The sequence below is a fragment of the Diaphorina citri genome, unplaced genomic scaffold (assembly GCF_000475195.1).
Source record: "Diaphorina citri unplaced genomic scaffold, Diaci psyllid genome assembly version 1.1 scaffold721, whole genome shotgun sequence".
Taxonomy (NCBI): domain Eukaryota; kingdom Metazoa; phylum Arthropoda; class Insecta; order Hemiptera; family Psyllidae; genus Diaphorina; species Diaphorina citri.
This window is the reverse complement of record NW_007378154.1, coordinates 16613-42035: the sequence shown is the minus strand read 5'-3', so window position 1 is coordinate 42035 and position 25423 is coordinate 16613. Positions and strand designations below refer to the sequence as shown.

General features: G+C 38.7%; 4 protein-coding genes across 4 annotated transcripts; 1 reads left to right on the top strand and 3 right to left on the bottom strand.

Annotated features, from left to right (window-relative positions):
• The first annotated feature begins 8 nt into the window (after window positions 1-8).
• LOC103511498 (coiled-coil domain-containing protein 174) lies at window positions 9-11593 on the top strand. Its single transcript, XM_026825242.1, has 8 exons — window positions 9-245; window positions 1376-1393; window positions 1978-2467; window positions 2905-3030; window positions 3399-3421; window positions 3940-4153; window positions 10607-11264; window positions 11377-11593. The coding sequence occupies exons 3-8, from the start codon at window positions 1984-1986 to the stop codon at window positions 11591-11593; spliced, it is 1722 nt and encodes a 573-aa protein (XP_026681043.1). The 5' UTR covers window positions 9-245; window positions 1376-1393; window positions 1978-1983.
• On the bottom strand, window positions 5971-9709 carry LOC113468390. Its single transcript, XM_026825243.1, has 2 exons — window positions 9004-9709; window positions 5971-6181 (listed from the first exon to the last, which is right to left on the bottom strand). The coding sequence occupies exon 1, from the start codon at window positions 9623-9625 to the stop codon at window positions 9059-9061; it is 567 nt and encodes a 188-aa protein (XP_026681044.1). The 5' UTR covers window positions 9626-9709; the 3' UTR covers window positions 5971-6181; window positions 9004-9058.
• Window positions 11594-12896: 1303 nt separating the features above from the next.
• On the bottom strand, window positions 12897-13931 carry LOC103511490 (F-box/LRR-repeat protein 16-like). Its single transcript, XM_008476214.3, has 2 exons — window positions 13706-13931; window positions 12897-13255 (listed from the first exon to the last, which is right to left on the bottom strand). Exons 1-2 carry the CDS (start codon window positions 13809-13811, stop codon window positions 13107-13109), a joined length of 255 nt encoding a protein of 84 aa, XP_008474436.1. The 5' UTR covers window positions 13812-13931; the 3' UTR covers window positions 12897-13106.
• A 116-nt stretch (window positions 13932-14047) lies between these two features.
• Window positions 14048-16471, bottom strand: LOC113468393 (mucin-5AC-like). The gene is made up of 2 exons (XM_026825248.1): window positions 15438-16471; window positions 14048-15378 (listed from the first exon to the last, which is right to left on the bottom strand). Exons 1-2 carry the CDS (start codon window positions 16469-16471, stop codon window positions 14928-14930), a joined length of 1485 nt encoding a protein of 494 aa, XP_026681049.1. The 3' UTR covers window positions 14048-14927.
• Window positions 16472-25423: the final 8952 nt, after the last annotated feature.

Here is a 25423-nt window from a genome sequence, read left to right as displayed (position 1 = left end):
TTGTTGAAAATACCTAGACCTAGTTATTAGGTAATTTTGAATGGAAATTTAATGAAAAATGGGTACCTACTGAGTTCCTAATCCTAGGGTGTTAAAAGTGACGTTAATCCCGTATACCTGGGTACTGAGTAAATGGGTATGTAAAAATAGACATTACGTACCCATTGAATCATTTTATCACTGTCCTGGAATCACCAGGAAACAGGAAACTGAGTGCACCACAAATCAGACAGGATCTAAGCAGGGTAAGTATTCAGGTAGGATTTTTAATAGGGCCTTATCAAGTGACAGAGTTTTCCTAAAGGAGCTCTACCACCCAACCACTTTAGTATTTTTACAGGCAGCTCTTATCATCTAGAAATTGAAGCTGTTTTTTGTACAGAGGGTGATACTGGGGTTTACCAACTCAAGGTTGATTTGAAACAACAATTTCCCTATTGTTATTGGTTTATTAATACATAGTCAGGTCGACCTAGGATTAAACCCAATCCTGAGACAATCCATAGTGCTAAAACTTGACCTTAGAGCTATCAAAAAACTCAAAATTCTAGCTCAAGCGTATACTACATAGTGTTCCCAACTAATGCCTAACTGTGGGTACAAACTAACACTAGCTTAGGCATTGACACCTAATACTCTAAGACAGGGTTGTCCAACCTTAGGGCACCCGAGGGCCGCAAGAGACCAAGGTAGAGAGTTGGCGGGCTGCAAAAACTCAACTGGGATAAATTTATAAATTTTCATGCATTATTTATTTTATTTAGTATATTTACTGTTATTTCCCATTTTTGTTCAATTTTTTTAGGCGGGCCTTCGCGGGCCGCAAAAATGAGCTCGTGGGTTGGACAAGCCTGCTCTAAGAGCTTAGGCATGAACTATAAAGCCTAGCTGAGTTAATAAACACAGCCCAAATGAGGACAGGATAGGAGAAAAATGTTCAAAGTTCAAGCCTTATCTGATAAAGATAAGTGATCAGGAAGTTTTCCCCTGGGCAGGAATCAAACCTGTGATCATTTACCTACCTTGGTGGCATAGTGGTCAAGACACTTGCCTGGTAAACATGGGTTTGATCTCAGCCAAGGCATGGAATTTCACCCTCATTTATTTGAGAATTTGACCACATAATAATAGAGCTCTAAGGGTTAGGTGGTAGAGAATGCCTAAGGCATTAACCTTGTCTAGTGGTTACCTTCCACTCAAGAGGCATGGTAATCTCCAAGCTGTTTCTGGTAAAGTTTCAGTTTCACTTGAGCCTGTAAAAAACCTCTTCATAAGCAAGGGAAAATACTTCCTTTAGGAGTGTTCTAAATGTAGATTTAAGGAGTGCAATGTAAAAAAAAAAAAAAATGACCAAACTGAATTCCCTTTATTCCAGATTATCAAAAAGTAAAAAGTCATTATAAAAACCTCTTCATAAGCAAGGGAAAATACTTCCTTTAGGAGTGTTCTAAATGTAGATTTAAGGAGTGCAATGTAAAAAAAAAAAAATACCAAACTGAATTCCCTTTATTCCAGATTATCAAAAAGTAAAAACTCATCATGGATTCTCCTACAAGTCATAACCTCTCAGACAATATCAGCAAATCATCATTGGTCAGTTTGAAAGCAGAATTGCTACGTAAACAACAAGAGATCAAAAAACTACAAAATGAATCAAAAAACCCAAGCAGTGGCATTGTCAACTGTGCAAAGTATCGAGACAAGCCTGTCACCAAGTTGAACATTAACGATAAGACAAACAAGAATGTAACACAGAGGAATGACAAGGATTTAAAAAGTCAGTCAAACATGGTTGAGGAGACAGAAGAATTGAAACAGTCACAAGATGCTCTTGTTGCCAAGACAAAAATATATGATGATCTAATGAAAGGGAAGAAAGTGTTGGATAGCAGTAACCAAGTGCTGGTGAATTTTGACAAGAAACTCCAAGAGAAATGTGACAGTGATGATGATTGTGTTGAAAGTCAAGACAACAAAGTCATTATGGATTCTCCTACAAGTCATAACCTCTCAGACAATATCAGCAAATCATCATTGGTCAGTTTGAAAGCAGAATTGCTACGGAAACAACAAGAGATCAAAAAACTACAAAATGAATCAAAAAACACAAGCAGTGGCATCGTCAACTGTGCAAAGTATCGAGACAAACCCATCACCAAGTTGAACATTAACGATAAGACAAACAAGAATGTAACACAGAGGAACGACAAGGATTTGAAAAGTCAGCCAAACACTATTGAGGAGACAGAAGAATTGAAACACTCACAAGATGCTCTTGTCGCTAAGACAAAAATATACGATGATCTAATGAAAGGGAAGAAAGTGTTGGATAACAGTAAGCAAGTGCTGGTGAATTTTGACAAGAAACTCAAAGAGAAATGTGACAGTGATGATGATTGTGTTGAACTTGAAAGTCAGGACAATGGGGATAGTGATGATGAGTGGACTGAGTTTACCGATGCCCTAGGTAAGCCAATCAAGCATTTCTTATTTATTTTACTTAGGGACATATTCACAAACAAATGGCTTTTAAGCACCAGTCTTAAACCTCTTATTGGCCCAAATTTGTTTCACCTTGAGAGCATTTTTTTTTTTTTTTTTTGTTCATAATATGGGGTATTAAGCCTGTTAAGAAAGTAAGTACGGTAGCTAATTAATTGGCATCATTAAATTTGATTACTGGGGTATGTTCCAAATTTTTGAAGTCTGGGCCACAGTAAAGTAATGAAATACAGCCCTGTGTTAACAAAGACCAATCACACAGTATCAAAGAGAAAATTTTCCAGATTAAAATTTACTCTGCCATATTGTGTGATTCTTTTTACCTTTAAAACAAGCAGTGATTATTACTTTATACTCTTTATTGTATACTACTTTAGCCTCCCCCTTTCTGCCCCCCATCAGGAAGAACAAGAAAATGTCTGAAAGAAGATCTGAAATTCTACCAGGCTCAGAATCGGTATCTGAAAGAAACCAAATGCAGTACTGGTGCCAATGAACACGCAGGGAAGTTGGATACAAAAACCAAAGGTATTTATTTTTTAAAAAATCATTGGTCATCCCCAAAGGGAATTTAGATGAAAAAACAAGGGACTGTAATAATATTGTACCAAAAATCAGAGAATTACAGAATAGGAGAAAGTCAGCCATTCCCAGAACAAACCTAATCGGTATAATTATGATAAAGTCTGCCCAGGTCGGGAATCGGACCACTGACCTAGTGCTTACTATGTAGTCACGTTACCCTGAAAGCCTACCAGGCTGGCTAAAACTTAGTTTAAACTTTGACCTATATTTAAACGGGGAGCATGTATTTTAAGATGGAAAATTTTCTACCAAAAATCGGCCGCCGATTTTTCGGGACTTGGAAATTTTTTCACTTTTCTTTTTTTTTCCAGACAAATCCAACGTCCACTATCAGGACAAAAATAATAATAATAATAATTAAAAAAAAAAAAAAATGTGACTTTTGTCGAAAAATTAATATACATGTACCTACCTCATCCCTTAAGAGCTCGTTCCCACTTGTAGTGAGTTTCATCCGATTTTTTCCCGAATGTCCTGTACGCAATGTAATTTAAATGAGAGTGTTCTTACTACACACGACACGATTTTTTTCCGAACGACTAGTGGGATCGGACCTTAAAGGGAATTTATAATGCTTTTTTTAACCAACCTCAGTGGTGCAGTGGTTAGTACGGTGAACTTTGAATCTGGAGGTTGGTGGTTCGAGTCCAAGTCATGTCATCAAATTTGGCGTGGTATATTAAGCGGGGAACGACATTTGTGACAAGCATTTATACTTAACACAATTAAAAAAAAATCCTTTTTTTATAATGCTTTTTCTTGAGTAAAAAGATGAGATTTTTTCGGCAGAAAAAATTAAATAAAATCAGAGGGGTTTTTTTGCATAATAGTAGGTAGGTAGGTAGGTATCAGGACATTCTATTCGGGGAGGCCCGTCAGCACGGGGTTGGCTACTTTGGGTTCTCCTCCGACGAGACAGAACGTGCGAGACAAATTGAGACTCTCAACGAGATGCGAGACACGACGAGACTCGAGCGGGATAAGGTGAGACAAATGCGACGTCTGAGGAGACGACAGTTCAAGACGCGGCTGAGGGCGACGGAGAATCGGAAACGAGAGAGTCAAGGTAAGTGAAAAAAAAAATGTGGTGTGAACATCACACGAGTTTCTATTACAGTAAGGAACTACAAAAAATAATAATAATAAAAATAAAAAAAAATGAAAATTGTTGTCGAAATTTACAAAATAAATATGCAACATCGGTGTATTGATCCCACGGGTGGGTGGATGGGTACTTTTTTCGATATCTCTTTAGAAAGTAAAAATTAAATCCAACGTCCACTATCAGGACTTTAAATTTATGAACAAGAATGATCGTAGGCAATTTATGAACTTTAAATTTATGAACAAGAATGAAGACTCTATCATCATATCTGAGGAGACTCTCCTGAGATAAATCTTCAGAGAGCCCCTCAGATACATAAACTAGCTGCTCTCATAATTGCTACGATTACTCTGGCTCTGATCCAGCCCAAGGACACCCCCAACAATTTCTTTGCTGGGGGTGTCCTTGGGCACTTTACTTACTTACAGCCTCTCAGGTAGTACATGATTGAAGCTGAGCATCTAGGGAGTGAATAACCCATCAACTCATGTCACCAATGGTGTAAATGTGGCTTGACATTCACATGCTGCAACATACTTTTTAGCAAAATTAAATTAATGAAGGGATTAGCTATTTTTTATTATTTACAGTAGAACCTTGATTATTTCAACTAAACAATTGAGATGCTGTATAACAATGGAAAAAGGGCAAAATTTAGATACAAAAGAACAAATTGATTAATAAATAGGTACCCTATTTTGAACTGATTTTGGGGTTGAAATAATCAAGGTACTACTGGATTAATATTCTAATTGAAATGATCAATGATTGTTTCATACTTGTTAGTAATCATCAGTTAGACATAGCATTGGTCCACTCTGCTCCTTAAATACTCCTATGAATCAGACCCATCTAAATTCCTGTCCAGCCTTGGAAGCCAGCAATGATATTGTAGAAAAATATTAGGATGCGTGTAGGAAAATGGCCTAATGGTCATTTGTAAACAAAAACAACATTTTCTTCTTCCTTTGCAGGTTTCCCATCAGTTGGTACTTCCTCACAAGCACCACCACCTACAGATGCCGAGCTTCTTTCGTTTGACATGAAACGAGAATTGTTGAGGAAGCAATGGGAAGAACAGGAACAAAAGCTTACAGGTAAAACTTGGGGACGCTAACAGATAGGTTCTCCATCCAAATTGATCTTATGACACGTCTTTTTGTCTTGCCTCCCATGAGGAGACTCTATCATCATATCTGAGGAGACTCTCCTGAGATAAATCTTCAGCAAGCCCCTCAGATACATAAACTAGCTGCTAACTTATATTGGGAACAGTTCCATGAAAGGAACTGAACGGTTGGAACTTATTCCCTAAAGTGAACCGATCTTTGCCACCTCTACAATGAGATACCGCTTTGGATGTAAACACAACGAAATCTCACAATCTCATTGGTTCAGCCATGTTTGATCCAGTATCCAGTTTAACATGAGGCAAACAGTGTTGCCAACAGGTCCGAAATAAAAATCGTAAAAAATCGGTCATAATCATAACGTATAGAATACGTTATGAATCCGTCATCAATGGAGCAGTTGCATTTGGGTAAAAATTATAAATAAAAGGTCGATTCCTATGTCAAAGGTTGTGAAAAATCCAAATCTAAGGTCAAAACTCCAAAAAAGTAACTTGAGGTCGGAGAGTCCATTTTTAGCCCGTCCATCCTTTATTAATAATAAAAGGTATAGGGACGGGCTATTGTATTCGCTTCGGTGTCGTGTGTCTGTCTGTCTGTCCCCATAGAAGAACTTTATTAAAAAAAAAAAAAAAAAAAAAAACAGTGAAGACAGTACAACAATTAAATGACCCTTGCACTGAAATCATAGCCGTTATGTAAGAAACTTCTTGAAAAAGGTCCCGACTGTTGGGAACCTGAGTGAAAATGGGCAAACGCTCTAGGTCACTTTAATGTTGTGACCTCAGGAGAATTTGGTGACCAGCCTATGAAGAAGCATCTAATAACCTATGAATGATAAAATGTACAATGCCAGGATGTAGCAATTAACACAAACCAAATTTGATTATTCTCACCAATCTCATACTAATATCTTACCGAATTTCCTGGTCCTTGATCAGAAGTATATTCTTTAATTCAAATAGACCCGCCTCATTCAGGTGAACCATGTCTGGGCTTCCGTCGGGGAATGTCTCTTCGAAAAGAGACAAATTTGGACTTTCACCTGACGGGTCCATGTATGAAGTAAACGAGTCAACAGTATGTACCATGGGAACCAGGCTGTAGAACCAGTGGTTACATTCCTTAAGGGACTTGATACCATCAACACCAAATTTGGGGATCGGGGGAGGTGGGCACACAATTACCTTGGTAAATTTTTTACGAATGAAGCGCAGTAAGCTCTTATAAGCAACCTGAAACGACTTTAGATCAATCCCCTGGAGAAAATCATTTGTTCCACCCATAAGAAAAACAGTAACTTCACTCCGATCCAAATTCTCATTGTCCGCCAAATACTCCTGCAGTATGCCCTTTATCCACGGATTAGTGTTTGTTTCAACTATGGTGGCACCACTCACAGCAAGACAAATAGTGTCACTAGGGAAAGCAAAGGTATTCTTCATCCTAACAAATTGATTGTCACCCAACAGCATGTACATTTTGGCAAAGAAACTAAGAGGAACAGGGAAAGTCAATGAAAAATAATAAATGCAAAGGCAAACAATGCGACCTAACAGAAGAAAGAAAGTAGGGAGGTAGTAATAATACAGAAAGAACGGATATCTATTGATGCAAAATGAAAAACTAAGTAATAATTTTGGTAAGGAAATCTAAATGAATATTGAAACTCTAGATATTTATTTGATGACCGCAAGATTCGCAAAAGAATCAAAGATTATAAAATACAGAGTACAGACCGAAAACACCATGAATCAGCCAGAGTCCAGAGATCAGAGAAATAGCAAGATTAGCAAGTAGCAGAAGCAGAGTACCACGATTAGCAAGAGAACACAGAACAGCGAACAGCCAGACTGGCCAGACACAGACACGAGACACGAGGAACAAGGGAACTTAGGGAACAAGTGAAAATGAAATTTGTGAAAATGAAATAAGCGTTTTTATTTGAATTTTGAAACGAGACGAGTTGTATTTGTATAATGTATTTTCTAGTGAAACAAAACATGGCTGAACCAATGAGATACCGCTTTGGATGTAAACACAACTACTCATTTTCCTCACGAGGCTGAGTGGGCCCCGCAACAGCCAGTCACGGTATCAATCATTTGCATGATACAAATTTCTTGACCCCGAAATGAAAAAAGTAAAAATGAAATTTGAAATCGTGAAAATGAAGCGTTTATTTGAATTTTGAAACGAGACGAGTTGTATTTTCTAGTGAAACAAAACATGGCTGAACCAATGAGATACCGCTTTGGATGTAAACACAGCGAAATCTCACAATCTCATTGGTTCAGCCATGTTTGATCCAGTTTAACATGAGGCAAACAGTGTTGCCAACAGGTCCCAAATAAAAATCGTAAAAAATCGGTCATAATCATAACGTATAGAATACGTTATGAATCCGTCAATCCGTCATCAATGGAGCAGTTGCATTTGGGTAAAAATTATAAATAAAAGGTCGATTCCTGTCAAAGGTTGTGAAAAATCCAAATCTAAGGTCAAAACTCCAAAAAAGTAACTTTAAGAGGTCGAAGATTTCATTTTTAGCCCGTCCATCCTTTATTAATAATAAAAGGTATAGGGACGAGCTATTGTATTCGCTTCAGTGTCGTGTGTCTGTCTGTCTGTCCCCCTAGAAGGACTTATAGACAAACCTGGTCGACCTATATATCAAATTAAAGGTCTTTTTACCAGGAAAACGAAAGTGGTGGTGCAAATTTTGTCCAGAAAACCAAAAAGCAAAAGAAAAAAAAATGGTTTTTGGGGAATTTTTTTCACATTTTCTCACACAAATGAGCTCGAAATTTGTCGCGACGACCTATGAACTCAAAGCGAGAAAGTTTTAGATAACACTTCAATCGTTAATTTAAGACCGGTTTTAGAGTCCCCTATGTTAAGCTACGCCGAGCAAGGCCAATAAATGGATGGGTGACTTAAAATGAATAAAGGGAGAACGGGCTCTAATCTTGATTTTAAATCATTACAAGTCAGTAAAATCAAAAATCAAATCAATAATAATAAACTGAATATTAAACAAATTAGGTAGGTGCATAGGTACTGATTTTCTTCCACGATCGAATAAATTACGGGCTAAAAAATTCCCGGAGGGACGGGCCAAGCTTGTTACTTTCTATTACAGTTAGGTACCTATAGGGAACCTATACAAGGTAATGAGAAAGTATTGCAATCGGTCCCAATTTTCAAAATCGGGAAACGGGTAGAAATATCCTTTTTGGGGTCCCCTGATTCCAAAAAAGTGGTTTTTAGCCCATGGTCTCTATGCGTAATGCGTATGTACCTATGTATGTACTACAGGTTTAAGGGGGAAAAGGTGGTATACAAAATATAACAAGAACGGATTGTCGTAGAACGATGAAATTTGGTATGCTAACCTGGTATGGTTCAAGGGCGCGACTATAACAATTTTTTTAAATAAAAATCGCACCGTCACTCATCTAGATATCAACCAAAGTCAATATTGCTTCGGACTTAAAAAAAACACACAATTTTTGATACCTACCTACTTTAAATTAATCTTTAGTACACGGGGAGCATGTATTTTAAGATGGAAAATTTTCTACCAAAAATCGGCCGCCGATTTTTCGGGACTTGGAAATTTTTTCACTTTTCTTTTCTTTTTTTTTAGACAAATCCAACGTCCACTATCAGGACGAGGATGTAGCAATTAACACAAACCAAATTTGATTATTCTCACCAATCTCATACTAATATCTTACCGAATTTCCTGGTCCTTGATCAGAAGTATATTCTTTAATTCAAATAGACCCGCCTCATTCAGGTGAACCATGTCTGGGCTTCCGTCGGGGAATGTCTCTTCGAAAAGAGACAAATTTGGACTTTCACCTGACGGGTCCATGTATGAAGTAAACGAGTCAACAGTATGTACCATGGGAACCAGGCTGTAGAACCAGTGGTTACATTCCTTAAGGGACTTGATACCATCAACACCAAATTTGGGGATCGGGGGAGGTGGGCACACAATTACCTTGGTAAATTTTTTACGAATGAAGCGCAGTAAGCTCTTATAAGCAACCTGAAACGACTTTAGATCAATCCCCTGGAGAAAATCATTTGTTCCACCCATAAGAAAAACAGTAACTTCACTCCGATCCAAATTCTCATTGTCCGCCAAATACTCCTGCAGTATGCCCTTTATCCACGGATTAGTGTTTGTTTCAACTATGGTGGCACCACTCACAGCAAGACAAATAGTGTCACTAGGGAAAGCAAAGGTATTCTTCATCCTAACAAATTGATTGTCACCCAACAGCATGTACATTTTGGCAAAGAAACTAAGAGGAACAGGGAAAGTCAATGAAAAATAATAACACCTAAGTGTTCAATGCAAAGGCAAACAATGCGACCTAACTCCTTGTAAGCGTAAGCGCTAGGCCGCGGGTGAATGGGTCAGTTCTCCATGGATCACTGCAATTAAGCAACATTGTGCGTGGTTCATATTCGGATGGGTTACCGTCTGGACAATCCGTGCTGATGGCTTTTCCCAGCAAAATCAAACACTTTTATCAGGACAATTTCGACTAAAAGTTTTTAAGTTGGTGAGTTTTCGATGTCATACAGGACATCATGTTCAGAACTTAAGATGATGGCCTAAGTGACATCGAAAGCTCACCAATTTAAAAACATTCTCATGGAAATTGTCTTGATAGAAATAGGTATTTTATTTTTATTTGATTTTTAATTTTTGAAATATCTCAAGTCAAAATTGACCAATCAAATGCCTTGAGACTATGCTTAGCACGAACTTAAGAGCCAGCATTTTGTTCACAAATATGGGTGTTAGCTTGGTTGGTGGCGCGTCTGCCTTGTAAGCGTAAGCGCTAGGCCGCGGGTGAATGGGTCAGTTCTCCATGGATCACTGCAATTAAGCAACATTGTGCGTGGTTCATATCTGGATGGGTGACCATCTGGACAATCCGTGCTGATGGCTTTTCCCAGCAAAATCAAACATTTTTATCAGCAGGACAATTTCGACTAGAAGTTTTTAAGTTGGTGAGTTTTCGATGTCATACAGGACATCATGTTCAGAACTTAATCGCAGCAGGAGTAGAAGTACATAATATAGTCTAGGTATGAAGATGATGGCCTAAGTGACAACGAAAGCTCACCAATTTAAAAACATTCTCATAGAAATTGTCTTGATAGAAATAGGTATTTTATTTTTATCTGATTTTTAATTTTTTACGGTTATTAATAAACAATTTTCATTAATCAAATAATTCCTCGTCTGTTCTCTCCACAGGTCTTCCCCCACTCCCCGCCTCGCCCGACACCTCTTCATCCGACGAAGACAAAGCCGAACACGAGGCCGATGTTGCCCGAACCCAATCGCTGGTGTCCGATCTCGTCGCGCGCAAACTGGAAGAAATTCGGCGCGCCAACAAAACGCGCGAATGGGACGTGGGGAAGGATGGCCAGATGAGTCAGGAGGAATGGGTGGAGAAACAGCGCGCCCAGCGGCGGGCGGAGTTCGCGCCCCCCGAGAGTTTGATTGGCTTGATCGGCGAGGAGGGAAAAGTTGGCGGGCAGAGAGGCTCCGCCCCGCGTGAAAGATCCGTCGGCGAGGAGGCACACGAGGAAGAAAAATTTGGCGGGCCGAGAGGCTTCGCCCCGCGTGAAAGATCCATCTCCGGGGAAGGCGAACCCCCAAGAGCCAGGCGGTCGAGAGAGGCTCGCTCCGGTGAATTTGAAGACGCTCCAAGGATGAGCGCTGAACAAATGCTGGCGCGAATGGAAGCGGAGGAGGCCTATTCGGCGGGCAGCATATTTTGCTTCAAGCGAAAGTGGGCCGAACGGAACAAGCAGGTGTTCAAAAGATATCAGAGAACGGAAGGACAGAGTGGTGGAGAAACAACTTCGATTGGAGACAGTGGTAAAAAATGTGACAGAAGTGGTGAAAGGTCTTTTCCTAAATATGAAGGTCGGAGTGACAGCAGAAAACCTGTGACTTATCCTCTTGTAGACACACGGTTTGTGGCTAATAAGGACGTGTTTGCACAGAAGTGGTGAAAGGTCTTTTCCTAAATATGAAGGTCGGAGTGACAGCAGAAAACCTGTGACTTATCCTCTTGTAGACACACGGTTTATGGCTAATAAGGACGTGTTGGCGAAGGTTGAGAAACCATGTGCAAATAGCGACGAAGGAAAAAATAATAATGAAAGAGAAAATACCGATAACACCTGTAAAAGAGAAAATATCGATGAAAGAAGAAAAACGGATATCTATTGATGCAAAATGAAAAACTAAGTAATAATTTTGGTAAGGAAATCTAAATGAATATTGAAACTCTAGATATTTATTTTATGATCGCAAGATTCGCAAAAGAATCAAAGATTAGAATACAGAGTACAGACCGAAAACACCTTGAATCAGCCAGAGAACTTAGCAAGAGAACAGCCAGACACGAGCTACGAGCACGAGGAACGAGGAACAAGAACAAGTGAAAATGAATTAAATAAAGAATAGTGATAACATTAAAAATACAATTGAAAGTGTAGGACCTTTAATACCAAATATCCCTGAAGATTACGAAGAAGATTTGATAGGTCCTCCAATTCCTAAAGATATTGAAGCAGCGATAAGATCTTCAATTCCAAATGCCCCTAAAGAATCCAAAGATAACGAAGAAAATTTGATAGGTCCTTCAATTCCAAAAGACATTGAAGCAACGATAGAATCTTCAATTCCAAATGCCCCTAAAGAATCTACAGATAATAATGAAGATTTGATAGGTCCTCCAATTCCAGCCGAATTTTCAAAACCAACACCGACGCCTAAACCAACAACACCAAAAACAACAATAACACCAGCACTCAAAACAACAACAACAACAACAACAACAACAAAACCACCGCTGATTCCAAAAGCCAAACCATTGGTACCAACTAGTCAGCGATTTCCATGGAGGTACCAGAAGCTATCGATATCAAGCAGTCCTTCTACAGTTGCCAAAACAGATTCTGCCAAAACGGATTCTACCAAAACGGATTCTATCAAAACGGATTCTGTCAAAACGGATTCTATGAAAACAGATTCTGCCAAAACGGATTCTATCAAAACGGATTCTGTCAAAACGGATTCTATCAAAACGGATTCCGTAAAAACGTCTTCTCCTTCGAATCCAGAAACCACTGAGATGAGAAATAATGATTCAACAGACAAACTTAACTCAAGCGACAAACTTGATAGTGATTTAACAGACGAACTCAAAAGTAGTGAAAAACTAGAAAGTAGAGGCTCAAATGAGCGATTGAAAAGTAGTGAGTCAACGAACGAACCAAACTGTGACGTTGGTGCTTTAATTGGTGAGAAACAAAACTCTTCTGATTCAATCGGTGAGAAACAAAACTCTTCTGACACAATCAGTGAATCCAGCGGTGACTCAACCGGTGGCCCGTCTACCAACTTCAACTTCGTATCCTGTCTTCCTTCTCTCTTCGATTTCGGGACGATAAGACCATAGCAGTTGCAGTTCCCTCTGTCAAACCTCTTAAAAAAAATAAATAAATAAATAAAAAAATAAAGATATCTTTTTATATCTGCTTTACACCGGGGTGATGGTCTCTAGCTCTAGCCATGTTAAAGTGGCTGGTTTTTTTTACCTATGTCATTGTTACACGTAGGTTAAAGTGGCAACTTATTCGATTGTTTTCTTTGAATACGATAAAGATCCCAAATATAGGACCTCCCACTTATTCGAAATATAGGACCTCTCTCTGAGATCCAAAAATATAGGACCGCCTTATTCAATGATCAAACATCGCGGCAAATGTTCCCGAATGTAGTCGAACAGTTCTTTGGACGCCCCAGGACAGTTGGTGAGTTCCAGCTCGCGGAGGTGGCGTAGCTGGATCAGACTGGAGAGGCCACTGGCGGACAGGAGGGGACAACCTGGAAGAGAAGAAGAAGTGGATGTGAGGACGAGAAAAGAGTTGTTTCCTATTATGTTAAGTTGGTTCATAACTGGTTAGAACTACATACATAGGAAAGATACATAAGTAGATACCACATACATAGGAAAGATCCAACCCACATATAGAGGGAACTGTAACTGCTATGGTCTTATCGTCCCGAAATCGAACAGAGAAGGAAGACGGGATAGGAGAAAGCCAGCCGTTCCGAGAACGAACATCCCATCAGGATAAAATCCGCCCCGCGCGGGAATCGAACCCGCGGCCTAGCGCTCACAAAGAAAACGCGCTACCAACCAAGCTAACTAGGCTGGCAAAACCCATTTAAATACCTACCTGTAATTTGCAATCGAAATAGGTAAGTATCTTTACGAGTGCAAATTTTTTGACGATGATGGGAATCGAACCTCTCCAAGCCACCATTACTTACCTGCTACGGATAGGACTTGCAAGTTACGCATGTTGCACAAATGTTGAATGCCGAAGTCTCGAACTTGCGCACACCAGCGTAGAAACAGTTTGGTTAGGTTAACCATGGTGGAGATGTAACCTACGCCTATGTCCGTAACATGGATACACCTGAAACCATAACATAAGAAGAGATGTTACGCGTATTTCCCTTTCGCAATATTTCCATTTTGGTAGGGGGTGAAAAAGACAAAAGTCACATTTTTTTTTTTTTTTAATTATTATTATTATTATTTTTTTTTAACCAGAGTTTGACAAGTACCAACCTTCTTTAAATGGGTAGAATTTGTATTTTCCCAGCTCTCTCTCTCTCTCTCATGATTTTTCTTCTCCCTCTGTGATCATCACTTGCAATAATAATATAAACCCTACTGTTTTCTTATGATGAAATATTGATGTGGACTTAACCTAGTGCGTTTTTATTCTCTCTCCATAGGGAATCCAAAATTCTAGCGCTCCTTCAATTGTATTTAAAATTTTAAATAAATTTCTAAAATAATAATAATAATAAATCTAGCTAGTTTGTGTCATAGGCGGGTTCGATTACCGCCCGGGGCGGATTTTATCCAGATAAACTTCGTTCTGACAGCCCAGGTAACTTGGTAGCGCGTCTGTCTTGTAAGCGCTAGGCCACGGTTCCCGCCCGGGGCGGATTTTATTCTGAACGGATAAGGTTCGTCTCTCTCTCTCCCTCTTCGATTCAGGGACCATAAAACCTTCGCAGTTACTTCCCTCTATCAAATCTCTCAAAAAAAGGGCTGTGGAAAAAAAAAAATCTCTTGAAAAAAAAAAGGGTCGATCGCGGATTGATTTCAAGTCGATCGCGACCAGCACACCCAGCAGTGTTTGAACTTGGCAATATCATCTTACACACCCGATCACTCTAAACTTGTGGACCAAATTTAGAGGCAAGTCCCTCATTGGGTAAGTGGATGGCAACACTGTATTGAAAATTCAAGTCGATCTTCCTTTGAAAAGGTTAGGCAAATTGGGCACCTCTATGGTAATAAAACTCAGATATATATTTTCAAGTTGATATTTTTGCAATTTTATCTTGTACTTTGGAATAGGTTTACTTAGGGTTAATTGTGTATTTAGATAGCAAAGGGTCCGCCCGTTTAAGTAAAAAAAATAATAAAAAAAAATAAATAAAAAAAGTAAATAGTTTCTCACTCACTCCTCCTCTAAATAATATCCAACAGCCCCTTCTCTTTCTTCTCCCCCTTCTCCTTCTTCTTCTCCTCCACCCTCGTCATCCCATAACGCACCGCATCCATCATTCTATTCCCTGCCCTCCCTCTTTTCGATCCGGTCCGTGACAGACCAAATCCGGCCCGCGAAGGACCAAAATATTCGAACGTCGACGGTGGAGCTATTTCGACGCCCTTCGTGGATCGGCCGTTTCCGGGATTCGCTTCGGGTGTGATCGACTGAGATCGGAAAGGTTCGGGTGTATTCGGCTGAGATCGGAAACGCGTTTTCGACACGATTCGTCCGGTTGCGTCGAATTCAACGTTGGAACGGTCGAGTTTTCGTTTCAAGCTGGTCGCCTTGTTTTTGGCGTTGATGAAGTTGAAATTGGTGGACGGGCCACCGGTTGAGTCACCGCTGGATTCACTGATTGTGTCAGAAGAGTTTTGTTTCTCACCGATTGAATCAGAGCACCGCTGGATTCACTGATTGTGTCAGAAGAGTTTTGTTTCTCACCGATTGAATCAGAGGAGTTTTGTTTCTCACCAATTAAAGCACCGACGTCACAGTTTGGTTCGTTCGTTGACTCACTACTTTTCAATCGCTCATTTGAGCCTCTACTTTCTAGTTTTTCAGTCAAATCACTACTTTTGAGTTCGTCTGTTAAATCACTATCAAGTTTGTCTCTTGAGTTAAGTTTGTCTGTTGAATCATTATTTCTCATCTCAGTGGTTTCTGGATTCGAAGGAGAAGACGTTTTTACAGAATCCGTTTTGGCAGAATCCGTTTTGATAGAATCCGTTTTGGCAGAATCCGTTTTGGTAGAATCCGTTTTGACAGAATCCGTTTTGGCAGAATCTGTTTTCATAGAATCCGTTTTGATAGAATCCGTTTTGGCAGAATCTGTTTTCATAGAATCCGTTTTGGCAGAATCTGTTTTGGCAACTGTAGAAGGACTGCTTGATATCGATAGCTTCTGGTACCTCCATGGAAATCGCTGACTAGTTGGTACCAATTGTTTGGCTTTTGGAACCAGCGGTGGTTTTGTTGTTGTTGTTGTTGTTGTTTTGAGTGCTGGTGTTGTTGTTTTTGGTGTTGTTGGTTTAGGCGTCGGTGTTGGTTTTGAAAATTCGGCTGGAATTGGAGGACCTATCAAATCTTCATTATTATCTGTAGATTCTTTAGGGGCATTTGGAATTGAAGGTTCTATCGCTGCTTCAATGTGTTTTGGAATTGGAGGACCGATCAAATTTTCTTCGTTATCTTTGGATTCTTTAAGGACATTTGGAATTGAAGATCTTATCGCTGCTTCAATATCTTTTCGAATTGGAGGACCTATCAATTCTTCATTCTCATCATTAGGGGCATTTGGAATTGAAGATCTTATCGCTGCCTCAATATCTTTTGGAATTGGAGGACATATCAAATCTTCTTCGTAATCTTCAGGGATATTTGGTATTAAAGGTCCTACACTTTCAATTGTATTTTTAATGTTATCACTATTCTTTCTTTCATCATTATTTTGGCTTTTACTCATACGGCGAGAAGAGACACAATACTTCCCATTTAGGTGCTGGGTCAACACGAGGACACCAGAAAGTAACCCGTTGAAATATTTGCAATCGAACGGGTTACTTTCTTAGATATTATATCCATAGGTATCATAGTCTCCCATAGACTGGAACCTACGCAGATGGCTATAGCTACTGAACTTTGCGGTTGGAAGAAACAAACACCTAATTGAATTCCTGATGAACATTAGCCCTGTTGAGACTTATAACTTTTGTTATTATAACCGTTAGTAAATCAGGCTATGAGGTAACTTCTCTACAAATTTCCATCAATAAAAATATACACAGGTGTCATCAAGATCAAGAATAATTTTTCAATACCTACTTCCTCAGAGTTTGACCACATGCATTCATTTGGTGCTAGATGTTACAGAAGCATCAATAAAGGGTTTAACGGGATCTTCCAGCATGGTCCCTGTTGTGTTGTCTAATTCCTAAATTTTCAAGCATCTTACTGATGCTTCATTGGTAAAACCCTGTAAGATATTATAATTTGTACCTATATACCTAAGCATGTATGTATGTACGAGGATAATAGATCCTAGCACCTGGATTCAGGTGCAGTATGGTAAAAATGGTAAAACAACGACTACTATACACACATATCCACATGTTACAGACATTTCAGATACCAGAGATTAGGTACAACGATACCGTAAATCTCCAGCTCTGGGTTTAAGACAACATCAGCAATATTAATTAGCAGTTAGAGTGACTTGGCTCGGAGATACCAAGTTGTACCAAGCACCTTCGTACGTGAAATGTAATGTTAGAGCAAGGCGGGTATTTATCTGTTGGACGTGTTAAATATCAATTGACTACCACAACATAGACATAGGGCCTAAGTACTCAGGTAGTTGGCTGTGCTTATACTTCCAAACATGTGCTAAATATCCCAACACAGATCTATAGCAATCATAATGTGTTTTCTAAAATTGAGGGATAGGATGAAAGAAGGTCCAGTGCCCCATGCCAGGAAAATATGGAATAATGAAACTTACAAGTGAAAAGATACAATAATAACAATTATAATGTATCATTTCCCCTCTTTAGGTGTGATAGCGCCTACTCTAAACCATAGGAAATTAAATATTCAATTCAATTATTTTTTACTTTCCTTATCCTATATATAGGAAGGAAAGTAATGTAATCGGGTCAAATTAGATGGTCAGATTTTAGTGCCAAAACACGTTTTGAGGTCCCTAGAGCCTAAATCCAAAGTTTCAGCCATTGGTCCGTGTTTGTGTCTGTCTGTCTAACTGTAAACAAAATATCTCGAGAACGGTAAGAGCTAGAGACTTGAAAGGTTAGAGCAAGGTGGGTATTTATCTGTTGGACGTGTTAAATATCAATTGACTACCACAACATAGACATAGGGCCTAAGTACTCAGGTATAGTTATAGTTGGGCTGTGCTTATACTTCCAAACGTGTGTTAAATATCCCCACATTAGGAACACATATTCACAAATGTGACAAGGATGCAACACAAAACGTTTGGTTAAAATAGGTGCTGCGGTTGGCGGTATTTTGACCGCTTTGGACAGATTTCGACCGTTTTTTGGCGAACATGGACGAGAAGAACACAGAACAGAGAAGAATGGAAATCAATATCAGAAAGTCATTAAGAAAATAGGTGTAACATAGTTCATAGAAAAGGTTCGATTCCCTTTTTTGCTTTCTATTTTAGCCATGTGCTTAAGAAAGTAGGTACATACCTACTTACTTCATAGAGAGGGTTCGATTCCCGTTCTGCTATATATCTACTAGGTACATAAGGAAAATCAGTACATACCTACTTCAAACAGAGGGTTCGATTCCCATCTCTTTAGCTACTTTGTCATTGCTTCTTTAAGTATACCTACTACTCTGAATCATGTACCTTTTATAATATTTCTACCCCTTTTAGCTTTTTTTACTTTTTTACTTTTTATTATAATTTACATTACCCAAGCTAATTTTTTTGTAACATTACCAAAGCAAACACACACATACAAGAGTACATTGTCATAATATTTTTGGATTTTCATTTTATAAATGACTAGGGCTCTTGAGGTGTGTCCACACATAGTCCACGGTCATCGATCAACGGCTGGCCGACTATGTTTGGACTCGAGATATATTGTAAAAGTTAGGGTAAAAGAACACTCAAATAAGCATCATTCAATAGGATAAGGAAAGTTGTGTGATGTTCACACCAGATTTTTGTGATATTTAATGGCGCGCCATAGGTATCGGTTTCGTTTCTGAAAGGGAAATACACCTTTTCTGCCGATCTGCTGACGTGACGGTCTAAAGGTGTGTCCAGGTTGAATAATCACTTCCTATTTTCGGCAAGTGGTAAGTAGTGAAGGAAAGAAAATCTTAGGGAGGAAGGAAAGGGGAGCTTTCCCCTCAGATTTCATTTAGGGCACACCACTGAAGTAATTACATAGGAAATAAATTATAATACGAAGTCCTAAACAGTAACACACACACAAAACGGATTCTACCAAAACGGATTCTATCAAAACGGATTCTGTCAAAACGGATTCTATGAAAACAGATTCTGCCAAAACGGATTCTGTCAAAACGGATTCTATGAAAACGGATTCTATCAAAACGGATTCTATGAAAACAGATTCTATGAAAACGGATTCTATCAAAACGGATTCTATCAAAACAGATTCTATCAAAACGGATTCTGTCAAAACGGATTCTGTGAAAACGGATTCTATCAAAACGGATTCTATCAAAACGGATTCTATCAAAACGGATTCTATCAAAACAGATTCTATCAAAACGGATTCTGTCAAAACGGATTCTATGAAAACGGATTCTATCAAAACGGATTCTATCAAAACGGATTCTATCAAAACGGATTCTATGAAAACAGATTCTGTCAAAACGGATTCTATCAAAACGGATTCTAAACACACACATACAAGAGTACATTGTCATAATATTTTTGGATTTTCATTTTATAAATGACTAGGGCTCTTGAGGTGTGTCCACACATACACATAGTCCACGGTCATCAATCAACGGCTGGCCGACTATGTTTGGACTCAAGATTCTCAAGATCAAGAGTCCCTTAGTCGTTTATAAAATGAGGTTTTTTCAATTTTAAATTATCATATTTAAAGTGTGTCCAGATCAATGTGGCAGCAAAAAAAAAATAGGCATTGTTGCCAAACATGTCACAAAAAAAAATATTTTTTTACCAATAAAAAAAAAAAAAAAAAAAAAAAACAACAAATGATTCAACATCTTCAAATGGGATTCAGAGAATTAATAGGGTGTAAGTGGGCTTTATTATTATTATTATTATTACCTACTTCTAAATTTATTATACCTATGATATTATAAATAAATGGATTGAAGTATTTATGAAAAAAAAAAAAAAGAAATTGTATGAAATGACCCCTTGGTGGGGGACGTTAAACAGGGAGCATACCAGCCTGAATTTCCCTTGCTAAAGAAATAGGAAAGGTTGAGTGCGAAGGGTATCCACTCGTAAAATTTGTAGCCAAAACGCAATCACCCTAGTTAGGGCTGATTGAGAGGCCGACGAAAAACGCCGATCCCGTCTATACACGGGAAAAGGCGAAGAAAAAGAAGAAGCTGTAAGAACCATTGGGTGGACAGTAGTGTTTATTCAATCAATTCAGACTTTGGTCCAGTTAGGGTTAAGGTTCACGATGGTCAAGCCAATGGTATACGCATATTCTTCACATCTAGAGGTGCAAGTTGCGGTCAGACGGTGGTTGTGGTTGTCTAGCTCAGCGGTTCTCAACCTTTTTCGCCCGCGTACCCCTTGGGTATCCGGATTTAATCTCACGTACCCCCGCCACCACCATAATGAGTACCGGGTAGCCGGGTAACCATACCTATAGGTTTGATATGTATCATACTGAGTTCTAAACACACTCCGTACCTTTGGAAAAAGTTCAGTACCTTGAGGTCAAAATTCAGTAGTTTTCTGACCTGTTCTGCACAGAGAACCCATCAAGCTTCAAACTTCGATTTGTCTGCCACTATACAATTTTTTTCTCGCGTACCCCTGGTTGAGAATCGCTAATTCTAGCATCTTTATTTACATCTTCATTTCAGAATGTATACTAAAACCTGTCAAAGGTGAACCTGGAGTATTTCAAACACCTTCTGGCAGAAAAGTGGATTCCCGGGGGAGACCCATTCCTGAAGGACTGAAACCTGTCAAAGATGAATAAAATGGCGAAACTTGGTAATATGCAAATGTTCGTACCATTGGTCATGTCAGAGTGTTATATTGCTGTCTGGGGACCTCGGGTTCAAACCCGGGTGTGTTGTTAAAAATGAGGGACACAGGCCAATTTGTCTCGAATTTTGTAAAATATAGGACGTGGTAGTAGCGTTTAACGAATTCACTTTGCCATCTTTTTACATAAAAAAAGTATCACAGAAAAAAGTAATGGCACACTACAATCTGTAAAATAATTTGACTTTTCGTTGAACTTCCTTTGGACTGCAGTGTGACTTGAACGGATAGTGTGACTTGAACGGACAGGCTTTTGTAATTTCAGTGAATGTCCACAATCTAATTATCCTCTCTCTCTCTACTAGTCCACTCCCTTTCTCCCAATGTCCAACATTGTTTATAATACCATTAAGACCATCCCCATATCCAGTCCTAAAGTCATAACCCAGCTCCTACTAATTTCCTCTCCATGCAATAACCAAGGCACGTTTTGTCATATCCGAAGTTTGTAACCAATATGGCGCAGTCGAATTTAATTACCCTAATAGATACTTCTATCAAAATAAATGAGGTCCAGGGCGGGTTTAGGATTCTCTATTTTCAGAATTACCTACTTAACACTCATACCGGTATTTTGTCTACGTTTCTGAAAGGAACTTACGATATCGAGTAGGTATGTCTAAGCACTGCACTAGACAACTTTGCATTTCAAATTCCACGATATTTGGACATAACGAATTTCATAATGGTTATGAAATTTTTCTAACATTTTTTTTTTTTTCTTTTAGATAGAAGTGCTATAATTATGGAAAGGACTTGTCTGGTAAAGAGGAGGGCGTGGGTTCAAATCCCACAGGAGTATGGAATTTTACCCTCAGGTTTGAGAACATATAGTAGTAGAATACTCGTACTGCTTGACTAAAGGGACTCTTTGGTCTCTTTCCCTCTCTCCCTCCCTCTCCATCTCTTTTCAATTAGGTATCTCTCTTGCTCTCCTTATCATATTGTACCTCCCTCTCCATCCCTAATGCCCTATTACATTTCTCTATGCTCATGTTTATTATCTCCTTCTTTCTCATCTCTCTTTCTCTCTCCAACTTCATTTTCATTTCCTTCATCTCCCTCTCTATCCCTATAATTCCCTATTATATTTCCCAATATGTTTATTATCTCTCTACCACTTTATCCTCCCCTCTCTTTCTCCTTTCTTCCCCTCTCTCCTCCTCTTTTGTATCCCCCCTCCCCTCCCCCTCCTCCCTATTACATGCATTATGATCAGGATGTTGTCCTACTTTTGCTGGGGTAGCAGGTGTTCAGTTGAACTATCAAATTCTCTCCCTCCCTCCCTCCCTTTTTCCTGCTCTCTCTCTCCCTCTCTCTCCCTCTCTTCCTCCTCTCTCTCTCTTCTTCCCTCGATTTATCTCTTTTTTTCTCTAGCTTTCTTTCTCGTCTGTCCTTGTTTTTGTTTCTCTCACTCCTTTGTACCTTTCTTTTTCCTTTTACAGGTACGCCTGAACAGGTGCTTCTGTCAGGTCTACCTGATAGAAAGAATAAGTCTCTCAGGTGACCCGTCAGGTTTACTGAATGGCTTACAGTGTTTTCCACGCGTAAAGTAAGTGGGTGGATTAGCACCCACAAAAAGTAAAAATTATTGATGGCCACAATAAATTGAAGGCTTAAAAATGGCCAGACACTTTGCCGATTTTTTATTACTTTTGAAAGACCTTGATGGTAAAGCATATCGATAGAAAAATTCTTTGAAGTGATCAAAATTTTCGTGTACCATCTTCAAGTGTACCTATCATTTCGGTGTACCATCTTTAGGTAAGAAATAAGAAAGTAGATGAAATTCCTTTGTGATAAAGTGGTAGAGACAACTGAATCGTCCTAACCAAGCTGAGTGCATGCCGAAACATCTGCACGGTAACCCCAGATGGTCACCCATCCGGATATGAACTACGCGCGACGTTGCTTAACTTCAGTGATCCGTTGGAAACTGGTGCTTTCAACGTGCTATCGCCGCTAACAAGGAATAGAATATCCCCTGGGAAGTAGGAAAAATTATTCTACTCCATAAAAAAGATAGAAGAGATAAGCTTACCAACTACAGACCAATTACACTATCATGTGTCCTATACAAAATGTTTATGAAAATGATTCAGAAAAGACTTGCAAGAAAATTCCAAGAAAATCAACCAAGTGAACAAGCTGGTTTTAGACCATCGTTTTCTACTATCGACCACATACATTCCGTCAATCAAATCATTGAAAAAAGCCATGAATACAACGTAAATATTTAGACCCGGGTTCGATTCTCGGCGGGGTCAAGAAATTTGTATCATGCAAATGATTGATACCGTGACTGGCTGTTGCGGGGCCCACTCAGCCTCGTGAGGAAAATGAGTAGCTATGTAATATAATGCGCATAGCGACCGGTGCCAGCATGGTAGGTAAACATTGGATTTTAGGATTATTGAGATATTGGAAAAATCCTACAATGCTGCAGTGAGCATCAAAGTTGTGACATAATAACACAAAGAAACTGCATTTACATTTACATAAGGAAATATATTTTGGATCTGAAATGGGTAGGTTGTAGGTTCCTACACGTGTAAATGAATTCTGCTAGTAATAATGAATATAAAATTCAAACTTTTACATTTTTTACATAATACCTAAAGCTCAGCTTTCATATTATTTAACGTTTTTATAGATTTTTTATTTATTTATGTTATTTTTATTTATTTATGTTATTTTTATTTATTTATTTTATTTTTAATGATGGGAAGACAGGAGGAGAAAATTTTCAAAGCTCAGCTAAACTTTGATTGAATATTTCTCTCTCGATTTTCTCGATTTTCATTTTATTTCTATCTTCATCCCCTTATTCCCTTTTCCTCTTTCACATATTTATTTTTTATTTTGTATATTTTATTCACTAAAACTTACTTACTTACTTACACAAAAAATATGATGATATTTTTTGTGTAAGTAAGCCTTTATTTGTACAGTAAAATATTGACACATATCTTAAAATAATAACTAAACAGTAAAGTACAAAATCAAATAAGTATCTGAGCCCTATTTTTTGTGTATTGATTGTATAAAAATAAATTAATAAAAATCCTTTAGGTAGGTATGCTACACTGAGGTGAGTTGGATCTCTTCAGTAAATTTTTGATGGCCCTACCTGAAAAACAAGTAATATTAAATGAAAATAAATAAACTTGAATTTAAAACGAAAGAATCCAAAGAGAAAGTTATTTCAGAAGTGCGCGAATGTTTTCTCTCAAGGTCTTAAACTTGAATTATGTTTCACCGCAACTTTCCCTGGAAAGTTTTAAGTACAAGTACCGTGATGTATGGGCTATATGGACTGTGGTTATAACCCTAAGAAAACACATTAATCGCGAAAGTTATAGGTGAAAGCTCAACTTTCAGTTATAACTTTCGCTCTCTTCCGCATAAACAAATTTTGCTGATTAATTTTCGGGCTTCGTTGGTCGACCAACTTGGCCCTTTTTCTGAGTTCTGAATTTTACTAAACTGTACTATTAAGTGCTGGTGCTGGTTTGAAAGGAGAGAGAGAGAAAGAAAGGAGAGAGAGAGAGACAGAGACAGACAGAGAGAAGATCTTTAGGAAGAGAAAGAGGGAGGGAGAGAAAGAGGGAGAGAGGGAGAGAGAGAGGGAGAGAGAGAGAGAAAGAAAGGAGAGAGAGAGAGACAGAGACAGACAGAGAGAAGATCTTTAGGAAGAGAAAGAGGGAGGGAGAGAGAGAGAGACAGACAGAGAGAAGAGAGAAAGAGGGAGGAAGAGAAAGAGGGAGAGAGGGAGAGAGAGAGAAAGCTCAACTTTCAGTTATAACTTTCGCTCTCTTCCGCATAAACAAATTTTGCTGATTAATTTTCGGGCTTCGTTGGTCGACCAACATGGCCCTTTTTCTGAGTTCTGAATTTTACTAAACTGTACCTACTATTAGGAGAGAGAGAGAGACAGACAGAGAGAAGAGAGAAAGAGGGAGGAAGAGAAAGAGGGAGAGAGGGAGAGAGAGAGAGAGAGAGAGAGAGAGAGAGAGAGAGAGATACCTACGGGTGAAGTCATACGAACAGAATGATTTTTTTCCTACCTCCTAACCAGTGCTGGATGACCGAACGATAGTGAGGTCTACGTTTTAACTCGAGAGTTTTGCATTTGGTTTGGATACTTGTTTGTTCTATTAGTAAAATGTGGACCTTACTGAGAAAAAGTTGCACTAGGGGTTTCCAAAGGTCCGCTTGGGCCCAAAATCTAATCATCATACAATCCAACTTTGTTCGCGATGGTGAAACAAAAAGATGATAGACAAAATTTACTTTCCTTATAATTTCCTTTCAAAAATTCATAAAGCATAGATGATAATATTATTTTCTCATTTCTCCTGCAAACATTTCTCTTTGTCTCTCCACGTGGCATGATTTTCTAATTCCTCGAATTAATATCACCTCCAGCTCTTAGAGCTTTTTCTGCATAGATAACAAATATAGAAACATATTCGGTATAATAATATATACCTACCTATATTGTAGTCTCCTCCTCCTCCTCCTCCTCCTCCTCTTCTTCTTCCTCTTCTTCTTCTTCTTCCTCTTCCTCCTCCTCTTCTTCTTCCTCTTCTTCTTCTTCTTCCTCTTCCTCCTCCTCTTCTTCTTCTTCTTCCTCTTCTT